This window comes from Camellia sinensis, chromosome 10 (genome assembly GCF_055761805.1).
Source record: "Camellia sinensis isolate YWXY chromosome 10, ASM5576180v1, whole genome shotgun sequence".
In the NCBI taxonomy this organism is placed as follows: Eukaryota; Viridiplantae; Streptophyta; class Magnoliopsida; order Ericales; family Theaceae; genus Camellia; species Camellia sinensis.
Genome location: NC_138970.1, coordinates 119,530,171 through 119,547,942, shown reverse-complemented (window position 1 = coordinate 119,547,942; position 17,772 = coordinate 119,530,171). Strand labels below are relative to the sequence as shown.

The 17,772-nt window shown below is 38.4% G+C and overlaps 1 protein-coding gene across 1 annotated transcript; it reads left to right on the top strand.

Moving 5' to 3' along the window:
- Nucleotides 1–99: 99 nt before the first annotated feature.
- On the top strand, nucleotides 100–17,629 carry LOC114322496 ((S)-coclaurine N-methyltransferase). The gene is made up of 8 exons (XM_028269811.2): nucleotides 100–371; nucleotides 6,756–6,864; nucleotides 15,258–15,482; nucleotides 15,703–15,802; nucleotides 15,897–16,007; nucleotides 16,149–16,232; nucleotides 17,054–17,112; nucleotides 17,243–17,629. Exons 1-8 carry the CDS (start codon nucleotides 185–187, stop codon nucleotides 17,433–17,435), a joined length of 1,068 nt encoding a protein of 355 aa, XP_028125612.2. The 5' UTR covers nucleotides 100–184; the 3' UTR covers nucleotides 17,436–17,629.
- The last annotated feature ends 143 nt before the right edge of the window (nucleotides 17,630–17,772 follow it).

Here is a 17,772-nt window from a genome sequence, read left to right as displayed (position 1 = left end):
TTTAAACAATGAAAACGTAATTTGTAATAGTACTTTAGTCTAATTTGAACATTCCGTCCAAAATAGGCCTAACATGGGAATTAAGATACAAAATAGGCTTAATTTGGCAAAAGCCCCTCAAATCTTCTTCTACTTATCAGTGAGTGAGAGAGAGAGAGAGAGAGTGTGTGTGTGTGGGAGAGAGATGGATGCGCTAGTGAAAGTACCGTATGATGCTACAGCGCGGCTGATGGTAGCTTCGCTGGAGCGCAACCTACTACCGGACGCGGTGATAAGGAGGCTCACTCGCCTTCTATTATCCTCTCGTCTCCGTTCCGGTTACCAACCCTCTTCCGACCTTCAACTCTCTCACCTCCTCCATTTTGCCCATTGTAAAAAACTCTCCTTTTACTCTCTCTCTAAATGTATTTATCTTGTTATTTCTGTTGTAATGTGAGCTAGTGTTGTTGCAATCTAATAATATAATATAATTTTTGTCCTCGTTGTTCAATTTTAACGTTGAGTTTTTCTCAAATTAAGGGTTTTTACTCAAATTTTTAAAGGCTATTTTGTGGATGGTGACATGTCAACTTTTAAATTTACCACTCTATCACTTACCAAGCTTTTAATTTATATTCTAATCTGAGTTTGGAGTACTCTACATAAATTGAGCTTTTACCCAATTTGCTACTTTATTTCGAATAAAAGGAGATGGCCAAATTAAGAAACTTTTGTGAAGTTTGTAACATTTTCTTTCTTCATTTGTTGCAAATTGCAATTATCAATTATGAATTGCGCGAATTAAAGCATTTTCTGATGATTGTTTGATGGTGGGATAAACATTTTTTTGATTAACATGGTATCACTGTATCCATTAATTAGACAAAGTTTATTTGTGTATGTACTTGTTACTTCCATTGAATAAATAGTTCACATGGTTCGTCTCTGAGACTACTTCAAACACCAGTTCACAAGGAAATAGAGTGTCTTATTTGTGGTTCGGAAGCAAGATATGCCTGTAGGGCTGTCATTAGTGTCGGCGGACATGTAAAAGTGCTCAAAACATTAACTTGTTTTTTGTTATGATTTGAGATGTTTTTCTCCATTCAGTTCACCTATGTGGTGTTAGTGGGTTAGTGGTGTCTTAATTAGACAAGCATATTTTAATGTTTTTTGCTATTACAAAATGTAGCAGAAAAAGTTTGGTATTAATCTAAGAATGTCAAGAGTTACTTTTGAACTCTATATATAGCCTTGTAGTCTAACGTTTTGAAATATGAATGAATGAAAGATTTCTAATTTATCTTCTAATTCTCTTCCAAATTGTGTGAGTGAGTGAAACATAGTTCTCTTGTCTCTGACAATGTAGTATCAAAGCGAATATGATCCTAGAAGTGTGTATAGGTCATTGTGGTACAATGATTGTGGAAGAACAAGAAAGACGTATAATTGATGTGAGGAGTTGATATTCTCTAATTACAAGAGAACGATGATGGTTCTTACTTCAAAGCTTGTTACCTATGGGATGTTGTTTAAGAAGAGCCAATGAATGATATGTGAGAAAGGTTTTGAGAGGAAAAAAAAAAAAGAAAAAAAGAGAGAGCATTTTCAATTTTGCAAAGAGCGATTCACCAAGAGATTTGGAAGGACTTTGTAGAGACAAAATCTTTGAGTCATGTTTGGAAGTTGCTCGGCCCTATTGCCTTTAATCTATGAAGCACAAACACCTCTCCACAGGCAAGTACCAGTGTCCGACACGTGCTGGGCACAGACACGCTCCGAACAAGTGTTGGACACACTAGAAGGAGTGGGACACATTGAGACACGTGGGGGACACGGTGGGACCCCATTTTTTAAATTTTTTTCATCAACATAGCATACCTAGGTTGATGAATTTGATGAGAATAAATATTTAATATAGAATAAATATATAATATTAAAAAATATTACATAATAATTATATAAAGTTATATTCTTTGCGTGTGTCCCTTACGTATCGTGTCCTACATTTTTGAAATTTTCCGTGTCCATGCTTCTTTGCCTCTAATCATCAAGGAGTCCTTTTTCCCATTGAGTATTGGGTATAGTATTGTGAAGAAGACGAGTTTAGAAAGAAGAGGGTGATTTTTAAGACACACCATTGGAGGACGGAGAAAAGTATCATCCCATTGGAGTTAAACAACTTTAGGAGGCCAAAGTTGAAGGAAAATTTGAAAAAGAAGGCAAAAAGGAAGAGATGAATGATGAAGTTGAAGAAAGGTTAGAATTTAATTGAAAATTGTAGAAATTTAATGTATAAAGAGAAATGATTGTATTATTGATTGTTGTATATTGATATTATTACAATGATTCATGATTCCTATATATAGAAGAGGGTGAGTGTGTAGTAGGTAAGGAGTAGGTGAAGTGGAGGTGGTAGTGGTGTAGTGGGTTAGGTTTAGTGGAGTAGGTGAGGTGGTAGTGGAGTAGGTGAGGTGGTAGTGGTGTAGTGGGTTAGGTTTAGTGGAGTAGGTTTAAGTGGGTGAAGTAGGTGGAGAGTAGGTGGATTTTAACAGCCCCCCGCAAACTCAAGGGGGATAGGAACTAACCAACTTGAGTTTGGAGAGAGTAACAAAACAAGAAAATACATAAAAATAAAAGAGGATAGGAGACACTGTATGGTCGTGTCAGACCGATGGTGAAGACACTGTATGGTGGTGTCATAACGTTGTAGAGGACACTGTATGGGGGTGTCATAACGTTGTAGAGGACACTGTATGGTGGTGTCATAACGGTGTAGAGGACACTGGATGGCGGTGTCAGACCGATGTCGAAGACAGTTTATGGGGTCATGTCGGACCGTTGTAGCAGACAATATTGTGACAGTTGTGGTGACAGTTTACGGAGTCTTGCTGGACCCTTGTAGAAACTAACCGGAATCAATGTCGGGACAGTTTACAGAGTCTTGTCGGACCCATAAAGGAGCTAACCGGAATCAATGTCGGGACAGTTTACAGAGTCTTGTCGGACCCATGAAGGAGCTAACCGGAATTAATGTCGGGACAGTTTACAGAGTCTTGTCGGACCCTTAAAAAATACACTGTATGATGGTGTATATAGGCTGCCCAAATATATATATATATGGATATATATAGTGAGCCCTCAAAAGTCGCGCCCTCAAAAGGCGCGCCCACTTCATCAAAAGGCGTGCCTGACAGAAAGCGTCGAGCCATCAAAAGGTGAGCCGGAGACGCGGCGAGGCACGTGAGCGACAGAGTGGCGTGTCGGCCTCGGCTATTTAACCAAGGTTGAGGCGGAGGCTGTGCAAACCAGTCTGAAACCGCCGAAAATCCTTTGAAAAAAACTCTTCCGTTTCTGAGAAAGAGATTCTGGAACACTCTGTTGCCATTCTGTAACCAACCTTTCTTTGAAACACTCAGCAACCCATAACATGGCCTCGTCTTCCCGTTCAGCTACCCAGAATATGGCCTCTTCGTCCCGTGGTCTGCTCACTCTCTTTCCCGACCTCAACGAGTCAACAAGAGAGATAACTGGTGCGGTGGCACTGGAACCTCAACCAAGCGTCCCGGAGTTTGCTCCGTTGAACTTTCCTATGCGGTCTGTGGAGCAAAGAATGGCAGTGCAGTCGGATGTGGAGGCCAATCAGTATACATTGAAGTCATGTGTGGAAACCATGACTGCGGTTACAAATTTGTCGAACCGGCTGCAGAGTAGAACAAATGAGGTGCAGCAGTTAAACGCCCAACTGGCTCTGCTCCAACGCATGTATAAGGATGCGCGAGCAGAGATAAGTGTGCTAAAGGCGGAAAACAAGGAGCTGAAGCGAAAGGCCACCGTTATGTTCCGATTTGGAAGGCCGCCATATGCTGCAGTGGAGGAGCAGGGGGAGTGAATGTGCTTGGTGGAGTGGGAAACACGGAGGCAACACTGTCAAGGGCCGCCCAGGACGGAGGCAAGAAGAAGAGACCGGCGGCAGAGTAGAGGAAGTGAGGTCGGTGTGTGGCCGTCTGCAGAAAAGAAAACAAAGCCGTTTTTTTTTTTTTTTTTTTTGTGTGTGTAAAATTGTGATCGGGGTTGATCCCTAAGATGAATAAAATATGGTTTGGTGTGCAAAGCTATATGGTATGAATGGAATTGGAAAAAGATGAAAAATAATGTGAAAGAAAAATAAAAAAAAAGAAATAATAAAAAATATAATTGAAATCAAAAATGAAAGATGGGGAAAATAAGGAAAGTGGTTTGGAGAAAATAAATAAAAATAATGGAGTTTGAAAGCAAACGGAGGAGAGATGATATTTTTTTTTTTTTTTTTTTTTAATATAATATAATAAAAAGAGATATATATATATATATATATAAAATAACGAAAGTGGGGAACAAGGAGTGCACCAAGAAGCTTTATAATAAAAAAAAAAAGTTTGGGCGGTGGATGCAAAGTGAGGAGAGAGAGTGGGAACAAGCCCATGTGATGTAAGTGAAAAAGACAAAGAAAGTGGTATTTGTTGGAAGGAAATTAAAGAGCACTGAATCAGGGGCTAAGAGGGATAAGCACACAAGGGGCCAACTCTCTCAGTCTCTCTCTAACATGGAGTTGGGTTGGAGAAGAAGGCTCCATCGCTGATGCATTGATGCTAAATGCTGGTGCAGCCCTCTTGGTCAGTGGACGTGTTAACACTCTAGCCGAAGGAGTAGCTCTGGCTCGCAAAGCACTGCTATCTGGCAAAGCTCTCAAGACCCTTGATTCGTGGATCGATATCTCCAATAAGGTGAAAAAAGTAGCCTGTGCAACCACTCCAATCTCTACTTGAGGATTGATCTTGGAGTTTCTAGGTTAAAATGAGCATGTTGTAGACCATAAGATGGGGAAAGGTTTTGTGTAGAAAATAAGCTGAATAGGTTGAGGTCCGGCGGACTAGGTTAAGGTCCGGCGGGCGGCCAAGGCGAGGTTGCCGCCCGCCGGTGACGCGAAAAAAAATACTAAACTCTTAACCTTGCTCTGATACCATGTAGAAATTTAATGTATAAAGAGAAATGATTGTATTATTGATTGTTGTATATTGATATTATTACAATGATTCATGATTCCTATATATAGAAGAGGGTGAGTGTGTAGTAGGTAAGGAGTAGGTGAAGTGGAGGTGGTAGTGGTGTAGTGGGTTAGGTTTAGTGGAGTAGGTTTAAGTGGGTGAAGTAGGTGGAGAGTAGGTGGATTTTAACAAAAATGAAAATGGATTTTGTAAAAATTTTGAAGTTATAGAAAAGGAAGTTGTGGAAATTGAGGAGTGTGAAGAAGAAAATCAAGAGGTTCATGTCAACCAAGTCATAGAACTAACACTTTCAGGCATGTCTACTTTGAAAGGGGAACCCGTATTTGACTTATTTTCTATCTACGAAAGTGAAAAGATGTTCATTCGCTTATTAAACTTTGGTCAAGAAATTGGTAAGTTCAATCGAGTTTACAATGGTGGACTTGAGTCTTATAAGTAGTGATGCGCTGTTTTATTGAAGTAAGAGAATAAATATCAAGAAGTTAGGTTTATAGCAGTTGGCATTTGCAAAGTAGTTTGGAGAGTTCTATTTTTGACTTAGGCTGAGTGGATGTGGAACATTTTTTTTTTTATCCTCAACAGCAAACAAAAGCAAAACTCAAGAAGCATAAAAATTCAAGAATAAAGATTGATAGAATGCCAATGTGAAGGAAAAACTATAAATTTTTTATTCAAATGCACTATACAAGCATGCGAAGAAGAAACGCAAGAGTGTTTATAGAAAGATCAAATTCAAGATTCACACATCTATGATGGCTATAGAAATTGTTGCTATTGATGGTGGTGGATTTCAAAATGATATCAATTGTTGCTATACAAGTATATGTTTTTTGCAAATTTAGGCGTTTGCTTGGATTTGGAAAAATCAAGTTTGATGGTGTTTATGTTTTTCTACATATAGTTCATGCATGTGATGGTGCTAGTGGGTTGGTGGTGTGTTAATTTTGCAAGTGATGGTGGAGTGGTGTGTTAATGTTTTTAGTAATTACAAAATGTAGGGAAAGTGGGTGTTAATCTAAGAATGTCATGAGTAACTTTTGAACTTTATATATGGCATTGTAATCTAACTACTTGAAGTATGAAAGAATGAAAGAGTTTTGATTCTCTTCAATTTTATTTTATTTTCAAATTATTTGAGTGAGTTTAATATAGTTCTCATCTCCAACAAAAAGTGTATTGAAATGTGTGAAAAATGTATAGAACTACAAGAAAGTTCTGTCAAATGTGCTAAAATAACTTAAGAATCTTTTACTTTTTTAGTTTTTTCCATTTTCTCCCCTTAATTTTTTTGGTTTGGTGAGAATTGGCATTTGTTTTGGGGCAAAACTTTGCTGCAGTCATGGGGGACATTAACATTTTGTGAAATTTGATGCGTCTTTTTGTAAATATTACATTTACCAAAAGCTAATATCATTAATTGATTTTAGCCATAAGATTTCATACCAAACAATTTCATGCTCGGAATACTTTCAAAATGTTCTGAACTAAATGTTTGACAAATCAAATGGTCAAAGAACTTAAAATATATTTAGTTTTCTTTTTATGATTAGCATCTAGGCAAACTCTTTATAATGATCGGTCTTGATTTTTTAAAGTAAAACAAAAAATTGCATAAATAAGAATGAAGGACATGATTGTACTATTTCTGACACTAGCAAACTCAACACTTGTTTTAGACTACAATGTGCTCATTTGTATGCATTTTGATTAGTTGTTCCTCTCTTGCAGCTTTGAGAGAAATGCCTATAGCCATCAAGACTGAGACTGCAAAATCTCAACATTATGAACTACCTACCTCTTTCTTCAAACTTGTTCTTGGAAAGCATCTCAAATACAGGCAAATAATTTCTATACTTTGGCATTTATCTTCTTCTGTGGCTTGTATGTCTGATATGTATCACTTAGAAAAATATTTTTTATAATGTGATGGCACTGAACATAGGTTTTTTGTTCTCATTTGAACATGGGCAAACAAGAGTTTTGCTTGATTTTGAAATGCTGTTAAGGTATTTGCTAAATGCTAGAAAGCATTCAATGATGAGAATTGGTGCAGAGTGGTAACATAATTATTTCTGGATTTTACCTCATTTTGCTGCTAAGTGAATTATGATATAGAAGGTGAAGGGTTATGGAAGAAGGGGTAGGCTACCTGGGAATTAGTAGTTCTTTGATCTTAATAACCAAAATTGCAGGTGCTGAAGGATGTATATATACATGTACATATGTCTGTGTGTATATATATGTAAGTGTATATATTTATATATATGGCTTAATATATCATTAAATTAGAAATTAAGTTAAAAAGTTTTGATTACATTTTTGCGTTAATAAGCTATAGAATTGGCAATTAGGTTAAAATGTTTGTCTTTCAAATCTGATTCATTTTGCAGAGAAGGGATGAAAACATTAAGGGTATATAGGTCTTTTTGCAAATAATTTTATGTTAAAATCCACCTCACCTCACCTACTTCACCCACTTAAACCTACTCCACTAAACCTAACCCACTACACCACTACCACCTTACCTACTCCACTAAACCTTCACCCACTTAAACCTACTCCACTAAACCTAACCCACTACACCACTACCACCTCACCTACTCCACTAAACCTAACCCACTACACCACTACCACCTCCACTTCACCTACTCCTCACCTACTACACACTCACCCTCTCCTATATATAGGAATCATTGTAACCATAACAATCAATATAAATCAATCAATAATACAATTCTCTATTTCTCTTTATACATTAAATTTCTGCATGGTATCAGAGCAAGGTTAAGCACTTAGTATTTTTCGTTTCACCGGCGGGCGGCAACCTCGCCTTGGCCGCCCGCCGGACCTCAACCTATTCCGCTTATTTTCTACACATACCTTCCCATCACTGCCTAAATCCTCTCTCTTGAGGCCAATGTGAATTCCTCTTCTTCATAATCTGCACTAACTGCAGCAAAAAGGAGAGAGAGATTTCTTGGGTTTGAATTCTAAGGATTCTGTAGTTGTTGTGAAGGAAGAGGCTGTTGAAGGATGTAAAGACTCAGCATTTTCAACGGGCTCCTCCTCAATTGACCATCTTCTATGCGGGAACAGTGAACGTGTATAATGATATCTCTCCTGAGAAGGCTCAGGCTATTATGTTCTTGGCTGGAAATGGGGCTTCTAACAAGGCGCAACCAAGAACTCAGGTTCAGGTCCCTACCTCCAAGCAGACTGGGGGAGATGGTGTTCTTGGCAATCAGCCCACTAATAATACTCCACCTAACTCTGGCCTTTCCAGCCCTATCTCTGTTTCTTCACATCCAGTTGGTCAGTCTGGTAATGGGCTTACTGCCAATGGTGAAATGATGGCAGCCAAACCAAATGGGGTTTCAACCACTCCGCTTAGCAAAATTGTCCCCTCTCTCTCCGCCGTTTGATTTCAAAATCCATTATTTTTATTTATTTTCTCCAAACTACTTTCCTTATTTCCCCATCTTTCATTTTGATTTCAAATATATTTTTATTATTTCTTTCTTTATTTTTCTTTCACATTATTTTTAATCTTTTTCACATTCCATTCATACCATATAGCTTTGCACACCAAACCATAATTTATTCATCTCAGGGATCAACCCCGATCACAATTTTACAAAAAAAAAAAAAAAAAAAAAAAAAACAACAACAACAACAAAAAACCAAAACACAACACCAAAAGATTTGTTTTCTTTTCTGCAGACGGCCTCCCACCGACCTCACTTCTTCGCCTATTCCGCCGGTCTTTTCTTCTTGCCTCCGTCCTGGGCGGCCCTTGACGGTGTTGCCTCCGTGTTTCCCACTCCACTGGGCACGATCACTACTCCTTGCTCCTCCACTGCAGCATATGGCGGACCTCCAAATCGGAACATCACGGTGGCCTTCCGCTTCAGCTCCTTGTTTTCTGCCTTTAGCACACTTATCTCTGCTCGCGCATCCTTATACATGCGTTGGAGCAGAGCCAGTTGGGCGTTTAAATGCTGCACCTCATTTGTCCTACTCTGCAGCCGGTTCGACAAGTTTGTGACCGCCGTCATGCTTTCCACACATGCCTTCAAAGTATATTGATTGGCCTCCACATCCGACTGCACTGCCATTCTTTGCTCCACAGACCGCATCGGAAAGTTCAGCGGAGTAAACTCCGGGGCACTCGGTTGAGGTTCCAGTGCCACCGCTCCAGTTCTCTCTCTTGTTGACTCGTTGAGGTCGGGAAAGAGAGTGAGCAGACTCCGGGAAGATGAAGCCATTTTCTGGGCTACAAAGTGTTCCACAGTTTCTCTCTCCGAAGAGGCAGAGTTTTTCAGAGAAGGGTTGGTTTCAGAGGTTTCAGAATGGTATGCCTCAGCCTCAGCCTTCGTCTTGGTTAAATAGCCGAGGCAGCCACGCGTATCGCGCGCCACTTGCCGCCAGACGACACACGGGCACGCCAACCAAGGCACTCACGTGCCTCGCCATCATGTCCGGCACACCTTTTGATGAATTGGGCATGCCTTTTGAGGGCGCGACTTTTGAGGGCTCACTATATATATCCATATATATATATATATTTGGGCAGCCTATATACACCATCATACAGTGTATTTTTTAAAGGGTCCGACAAGACTCTGTAAACTGTCCCGACATTGATTCCGGTTAGCTCCTTTATGGGTCCGACAAGACTCTGTAAACTGTCCCGACATTGATTCCGGTTAGCTCCTTTATGGGTCCGACAAGACTCTGTAAACTGTCCCGACATTGATTCCGGTTAATTTTTACAAGTGTCCGACAAGACTCTGTAAACTGTCCCGACATTGATTCCGGTTAGCTCCTTTATGGGTCCGACAAGACTCTGTAAACTGTCCCGACATTGATTCCGGTTAGTTTCTACAAGGGTCCAGCAAGACTCCGTAAACTGTCACAACATTGTCTTCTACAACGGTCCGACATGACCCCATAAACTGTCTTCTACATCGGTCTGACACCACCATACAGTGTCCTCTACAACGTTATGACACCCCATACAGTGTCTTCACCAACGGTCTGACACGACCATACAGTGTCTCCTATCCTTTTTTATTTTTATGTATTTTCTTGTTTTGTTACTCTCTCCAAACTCAAGTTGGTTAGTTCCTATCCCCCTTGAGTTTGCGGGGGGCTGTTAAAATCCACCTCACCTCACCTACTTCACCCACTTAAACCTACTCCACTAAACCTAACCCACTACACCACTACCACCTTACCTACTCCACTAAACCTTCACCCACTTAAACCTACTCCACTAAACCTAACCCACTACACCACTACCACCTCACCTACTCCACTAAACCTAACCCACTACACCACTACCACCTCCACTTCACCTACTCCTCACCTACTACACACTCACCCTCTCCTATATATAGGAATCATTGTAACCATAACAATCAATATAAATCAATCAATAATACAATTCTCTATTTCTCTTTATACATTAAATTTCTTACCTACTCCACTAAACCTTCACCCACTTAAACCTACTCCACTAAACCTAACCCACTACACCACTACCACCTCACCTACTCCACTAAACCTAACCCACTACACCACTACCACCTCCACTTCACCTACTCCTCACCTACTACACACTCACCCTCTCCTATATATAGGAATCATTGTAACCATAACAATCAATATAAATCAATCAATAATACAATTCTCTATTTCTCTTTATACATTAAATTTCTGCATTTTACTAGGAGTTAGAATAGCACTTTAGTAGAAAACCGCATCGGAGTCTCCTGCCTATATTTAAAGCATATGGGGGTAAAGTGCTTCTGAGGTAAACCACAAGAGGGTAAAGTGAATTTTACCCCCCAAAAAATCCTCAATGGCTTCATCTGCACCCGTACTTGAATCAATGGGGTGAGCATGTCACCTAATAGGGATACAACTAACAAGTCTAATATGCTAAACATGTGGCATGTGAACATGATGTATTCCGTATATAAAAATAAAGATGTTACCATTTTGAAGTCCTTTCTCATACTTAAGAGACACCCTTAACACGGGAAACCCTTCGGGATGTGTACCATATGCACCATACTTTTTTTTTTTTTTTTTTTTTTGGGGGGGGGGGTAGAATTACGATAATTTGTGGTTCAAAGTTGAAGTTACACATTGTTGTGGTAATGTTACACATTTTGTGGTTAAAATATGTTTGGATAAAAAAAATGAATAATATTGCCACAAAATGCGTGACTTCATTTTTGAACCACAAATTGTTATAATTTTACTAGAAAATATATAAACATTTACCACAAAAATGCGTAACAAATACAACAAAAATGGTTAACAACGATGCGTATGGTAGGGTGTGTACCAAAGGGTCCACCTATAACACATGCATTTCTCAAATCCATGTCATCTCATTTCTCATTTAAAAAAATAAAAAATAAAAAATAAAAAGCTGAAGACTTCTATTTTTCAAATCAAAACCAACATTACACATTGTCACAATCAACAACTCCTAGGTTGTATACTAAACCAACGATTTCTATACATGAGTCGTTATCCCCTATTTCTCAAGCTAGAACATTTGGTATCTGCGCTCTGTGGGTTTTCAAACTTTTACTGTGGAGTGAATCTAGTCTTACTTGCTTAACATTGTACACTAACCCTGAATCTATGTCAAGGATTCAATTCAAAAACCATTTCAAGGTTTGCCGTTTATTCAATACCATTTCAAGGTTTGCTCATTTTTCTTGAAACCACCATTTCTCGTTTTTATTGTTCAAACCTCAACACATTTGCCCGAAAGCCCATTTCAACTTTCAAAACTCCATTTTCCAATTTACACCCGTAATATAATCATTCCTCAACATTTAAAGATACAACACAATATCATCTAAAATCGTGTCATTTTCTCAAATAACAAAAAATTAACATGGTATTGATAATGTAATTATAAACCATATCATTTTCATACTCAAAAACATATCAATTTCATCGCGGGGTAACAATACCCAAAAATCCCCTTTTTTAATATTGAACTTCTCTAAACTTGGGGCATGCAATTCACAAAGCTATAGACTACTTTCCCACACATAACTCAAATCAGACATATTAAACTAGTAGTCAAGAAGCTCCTACCTCAAAAGGAAGAAAGAGTGAAACCCTAGGATTGACATCATTGAAAATAGACTTGGCTTGGATCAAATCGATGCCCTCGACGAGTGGATCAACTTCTTTTTTTTTTTTTTTTGGGTGTAGTGAGAATCGAACTCCGTGACCTCCAAATCATATCGGTAAGGTTTATGTTTATGGGTGTTAGATATAAAGAGAGAAAATGTGAGGTGAAGTGATGTGACCTAACCCCTAAATATAGTCTAAGCCAAAAAGTGGCATTGGGCCCCACAAAATCTAACAAATCACAACTTTTTTGTGCATAAAAAATACACTGATCACTCAAGCAGTCTCACTATCGGTCGAGTCATCAACTCCAATGTTCAAAGAGAAATGGCAAGGTAGTGTGCCACCACCCGAGCAATGACTTAGACCCAGTCACACTAACTTAGTCCAAATACATGCACGCACACCAACAACTCCACACGTCAACTAACAAGTGCGCAAGAAACACAATTAAAACTTGTAAACCAATATATAAATAGCAAAAGATATCTGAGTCATTACATTCTCACTTCTTTAAGGAATTTCGTCCCCAAAAATTGACATACAAAATCGAGGAGTAAAAAGATCCAAGTACTTAGAAAAGATTGTAGTCCTCCAAGTACTCCATCCATCGTCTCCAACACAGATTCAGATCCTTTTGAGAGAAAAGATACTTCAAGCTCCTGTGATCTGAAAACACCTCGAATCACTTGTACAAATAGTGCCTCCAAGTCTTCAATGCAAAGATGATTGTTGCTAGCTTTAAATCATTTGTTGGATGGTTTTTGTTAGTCTTTAACTGACAATAACCATATGCCATAACCTTCTTCTGATGCATCAATGCACATTTAAAAATGTGTCACAATAAATCATGCCACTTGGACCTCACTCCAGAATGATTAAAATTGGTTCTGAAGTCAATCTCCCTTTCAACTCGTAAAAACTCGCTCACAATCATCGTTACACATGAACTTGATTCCCTTCAATTTAAGTCGAGTCCTAGGTGTTGCAAGACATGAAAAATCCTCTACAAAATGTGTCGGCCACGGTCACACTTCTTGTACTTTGTATAAAGTCAATGCTCCCATAGAATTTACAACACATTCCTGAACTGCTCTTCATGCTATTCTTCTGATGGTGAATAGATCAATTTGTCATCCATTGACCACAAACTGTTCAAGATAAGCATGAAAAATCTGGTTCATCAAGTCCATGAACAATGTTGGCATGTTCGTCAAACGAACATCATCATAAGAAACTCATAGTGCCCTTACGCAATGTATAAGGTGTCTTCACAATGTCCTCCTTTGTGATCCTAAACTAATGGTAACCCAATCTGTAATCAATCTTAGAGAAGTAACTCGATCCCTTCAGTTGGTCAAACAAATCATTGATCCTCAACAATGTATACATTCTTAACCGTCACCCAAATCAATGGTCAATAGTCAATACACAAATGGAGGCATTTGCAGTTTGTTTTCATTTGTTTTGAAGTTGTGTTGGCTTACAGGTGAATATTGGAAAAAGTGAGCTTATTCCAATGGGACACATTCAGGGGTTGGCTAATTCACTGAGTTTAGAAATGGGAATCCTCCCAAGTGTACCTTGGGCTCCCTTTGGGTGTAGCTTTCGAGGCATTTCTAGTTTTGGATGAATTATGAAAAGATTTGAGAAGAAGCTCGCAAGGTGGAAGTGCTAGCCAAAGGAGGAAGGATTGCACTCATTAAGAGTACTTTGGGCAGTCTTCCCACTTATTTCATGTCGTTGTTCTCAATGACATCTTCGGTGTAGGAAAGATTGGAGAGGCTGCAGAAGGTATGGAGGAGTCTAAACTTCACTTGGTGGGATGGCAGAAGGTATGTAAGCCTATTGGAGAGTGGGCTTGGGCCCAATTTCTTCAGTTTAATCAAGCTTTGTTAAAGAAGTGGCTTTGGAGGTATTCCCTTGAGGTAGATCTATTGTGGTGGAAGGTGATCAATTGTGAGTTGGAGCAGATAGGAGAGGATAGACATCAACTGAGAGCTGTATACTATATGGAGTTGGGATGTGGAAAGCTATCGGAAATGTATAGCTGGAAGTTGTAAAAAATGTGAGATTCAATCGAGATAGGAGCTGGGAGAAGGATTCAGTTTTGGCATGATATTTGGTGTGAAAACGTGCCCGTCTCTATTGCCTTTCCAGATTTGTTTAACATTGCAAGCAACAAGAGTGCTTGGGTAGTGGATTACTTTAAGTTCTCGAGCTCAGGTGTGGTGTGGGAGCCTAGTTTCATTAAACACATGCCAGACTGAGCATTGGAATCTTTGGTGACATTTTTCAGGTGTTGTATGTTATGCGAGTTTTCCCTAATAGACAGGATAGATTGGGATAGAAATATGGCAATGGGACTTTTTCTGTTAAGTTATTATTTAAAAATAAATAAAAAATCTGCGGTGTTGAGGAGTTCATTCCCATGGAAGATTGTTTAGAAATACGGAGTTCCTTCTCGGGTGGTCTTCTTTGTATTGGATGCCTAGTAGGTGTTGTATGTGTTGTAAGGCAAAAGAAACAGTGGATCACCACTCCTTTGTTGCCCTGTTGCAAGAGTGCTGTGGGTTTTTTTCTTCTTGATCGTTGGGGCATGTCAGGTCATGCAAAATTGAGTCAATGATGTTCAGGATTGTTGGGGTAGTGATTGCCTGGAGGAAAGATAAAATGATGGCTTGGATGGATGCTCCTTCTTGCCTTACGTGGAGCATCTGGAGGGAAAGAAATTGATTCATTTTTTAAGATTCAGAGTTAAGGATCCATCAGCTTAAAATGGGCCTTCTGCATACTTCATTTTTTGGTGTAAAAGGACTACTTTTTTTTTCTTTTTATTTTTTTTTTTTTTGGATTTTTGCTGACTTTATAGCTGAGCTCAATTTTGTTGTGGAGCTTTTTACATTGTACATGCTTGCACCCTTCGTGGTGTTTTTGTTATAGTGATATAATTCAATTTCGCCTTTACTTAAAAAAATAAAAATCTCTACTGCATTTCCAATCAATTTCACTTGATTCTAGCTCGTGGCACTTGAGCTGATCTGGTATACCTCTGAACTGATGCAGCTGTTGTCTCTTCACTGATGCGTCAAAAACCTTAGAGGATGCTGAGAAAGCAATGTTAGAGTTGTACTGTGACAGGGCACAGATAAAAGATGGTCACTCTGTTCTCGATGTTGGATGTGGGTGGGGATCACTTTCTTTGTACATTGCACAGAAGTATAGTAATTGCAAGGTTACAGGGATTTGCAACTCAACGACGCAGAGAGCATATATTGAGGAGCAGTCTCGGTATGTTCGTAAATAATTTGCCATTATGTTGGACTTCTCATTCAGATTCATTTTCATTTTGACTTATAAATTTATTTCCTCACAAAAACACATCATCCAGTTGATTGCTTAGTTTAACTGGTCTGTTTTAGTAGACTAGTTTAAGTTGTACGTGATGCTAGCTAAAGATGTTGCTAGCCAATGCTTTCCCAGATATTACCATGCATGCTTCATTTCATAGGGATCTTCAGCTTCAGAATTTGGAGGTCATTGTTGCAGATATTGGCACATTTGATATGGATGCATCCCATGACAGAATATTTTCCATTGAAATGTTTGAGGTATGTTATGCAACTCTTTTCATACCCTAGAGTAAGTAGTAATGTGATGTTTATTCTCAATAGGGTTCAAAATTCTGTTGTCCTTTGAAAACAGCATATGAAGAACTACAGGGATCTTCTTAAGAAGATATCCAAGTGGATGAAACCAGATAGCCTTCTTTTTGTACATCATTTCTGCCATAAAGCATTTGCTTATCACTTTGAGGTATACGTGATTTAATTTGATTAAATAGCACTTAATTCATATTGGTAATTCATGTAAAAAATTATATGGGGAATTATATATATATTAGCTAGCTTTTTAGACACGGTGATTTGAAACCTGTGGCATATGTTCATTTTGCAGGATGTCAATGAAGATGACTGGATTACTAGGTACTTCTTCACTGGAGGTACAATGCCTTCAGCAAATCTACTTCTTTATTTTCAGGTCAGTTCAACATTCTTTGCAGCTTTTAATTATTTCTTCTGATTTCTTTGTTCTTGTTAGAAGACTTAGTTTCCCACTGTCTTTTGTTGTGCTAACTCCAGAAACAATAATTGGTCATTTTTATCTTTCTTTGTGCACACAAGTCCAATGCATGTGAAAGTACAGTTGTTTCTTCTCAAATAGCAGTGTCACTAATCATATGAATTATGTCTACCTTATGGAATATGTAGGATTTGATTCTCTAGAATGGAATGGAATGGAATGGTCATTCCTTAGCCTTCGTGTAAAATGACTATTCCCTTGCAATTGCGAATGATGATTCCATTTGTAATACATTTTCCATCATTTTATAAGTGAACCAAATGTACATTTGGATGAACTGATTATTCCATGTCACTTCATTCCAGTAAACCAAATAGAAAGAACATTAGGGTACACAATTAAAGCTTGGATGGATCACAAATTGTATAAAAACTTCCCACATGAAAAGCGAAAGGCATTCCCTCATTCATGTCCTTACAGAACCTATTAAGTTTAACTTGGTGGATCTTTCTTGCCTTTGTAAAAGTGGTCAGTCATTGGACATGATTTAGGGTTAGAATGCAATTAGCTGAACAATGATTTGTTAATAATTCAGGGCTAAACCCTTTCCCAGGCCTCCAAGCAGACTCTAAAACAGTGAGCTTAAACAGCAGTGCTGATTGTTTGAATTATAGCTCGAGACAAGAATTAGCAATGGATGAAAATTTAAACCAGAGCTTAGAGGAATTTGTGTTATTATTATTATTATTATTATTATTTTATGGCGGTTCAATGTGCAGGATGATGTTTCTGTAGTCAATCATTGGCTTATGAATGGGAAGCATTATGCGAAGACAAGGTAATGGTACTACACTTTAGAATTGTATAGTATTATTATACTTCACAGACATTAATTGCATGGTAATTAAGAATCTGTGATGCAAGGGTATCATTATACTTAACAGACATTATATTGTCTTGTCTTGCAGCGAAGAGTGGCTTAAAAGAATGGACAAAAATTTGAGTTCCATAAAACCAATAATGGAGTCAACTTACGGCAAGGATTCTGCTGTCAAGTGGACTGTCTATTGGAGAACATTCTTCATGGCAGTTGCAGAACTCTTTGGGTATAACAATGGTGACGAATGGATGGTTGCACTTTTCCTTTTCAAGAAGAAATGAATTAATTCATGTAATCTCAAAAAACAAAAACAAAAACAAATGCTTCCATTGTTGTTGTAACTTGTATGGGTCATGGATTTTGATTGTAATATGCTTCCATTGTTGTTGTATGTCTTGGATTTTGGTTGGTAACATTGGGAAGTAAAAACAATATTGCATTCCTTGAGATGAATAAGAAAATAATTCCATCAATAATCACGATTTCAGGCTTATTACATTTCTTCTGCCAAATCACGGTTTACAATGTTACATACATACATACATACAATGCAAGATTAAAGATTAGATTCTTTTGTACTAATGTTGGTAGGGGTCTCAACATAAGAACCCACAAATC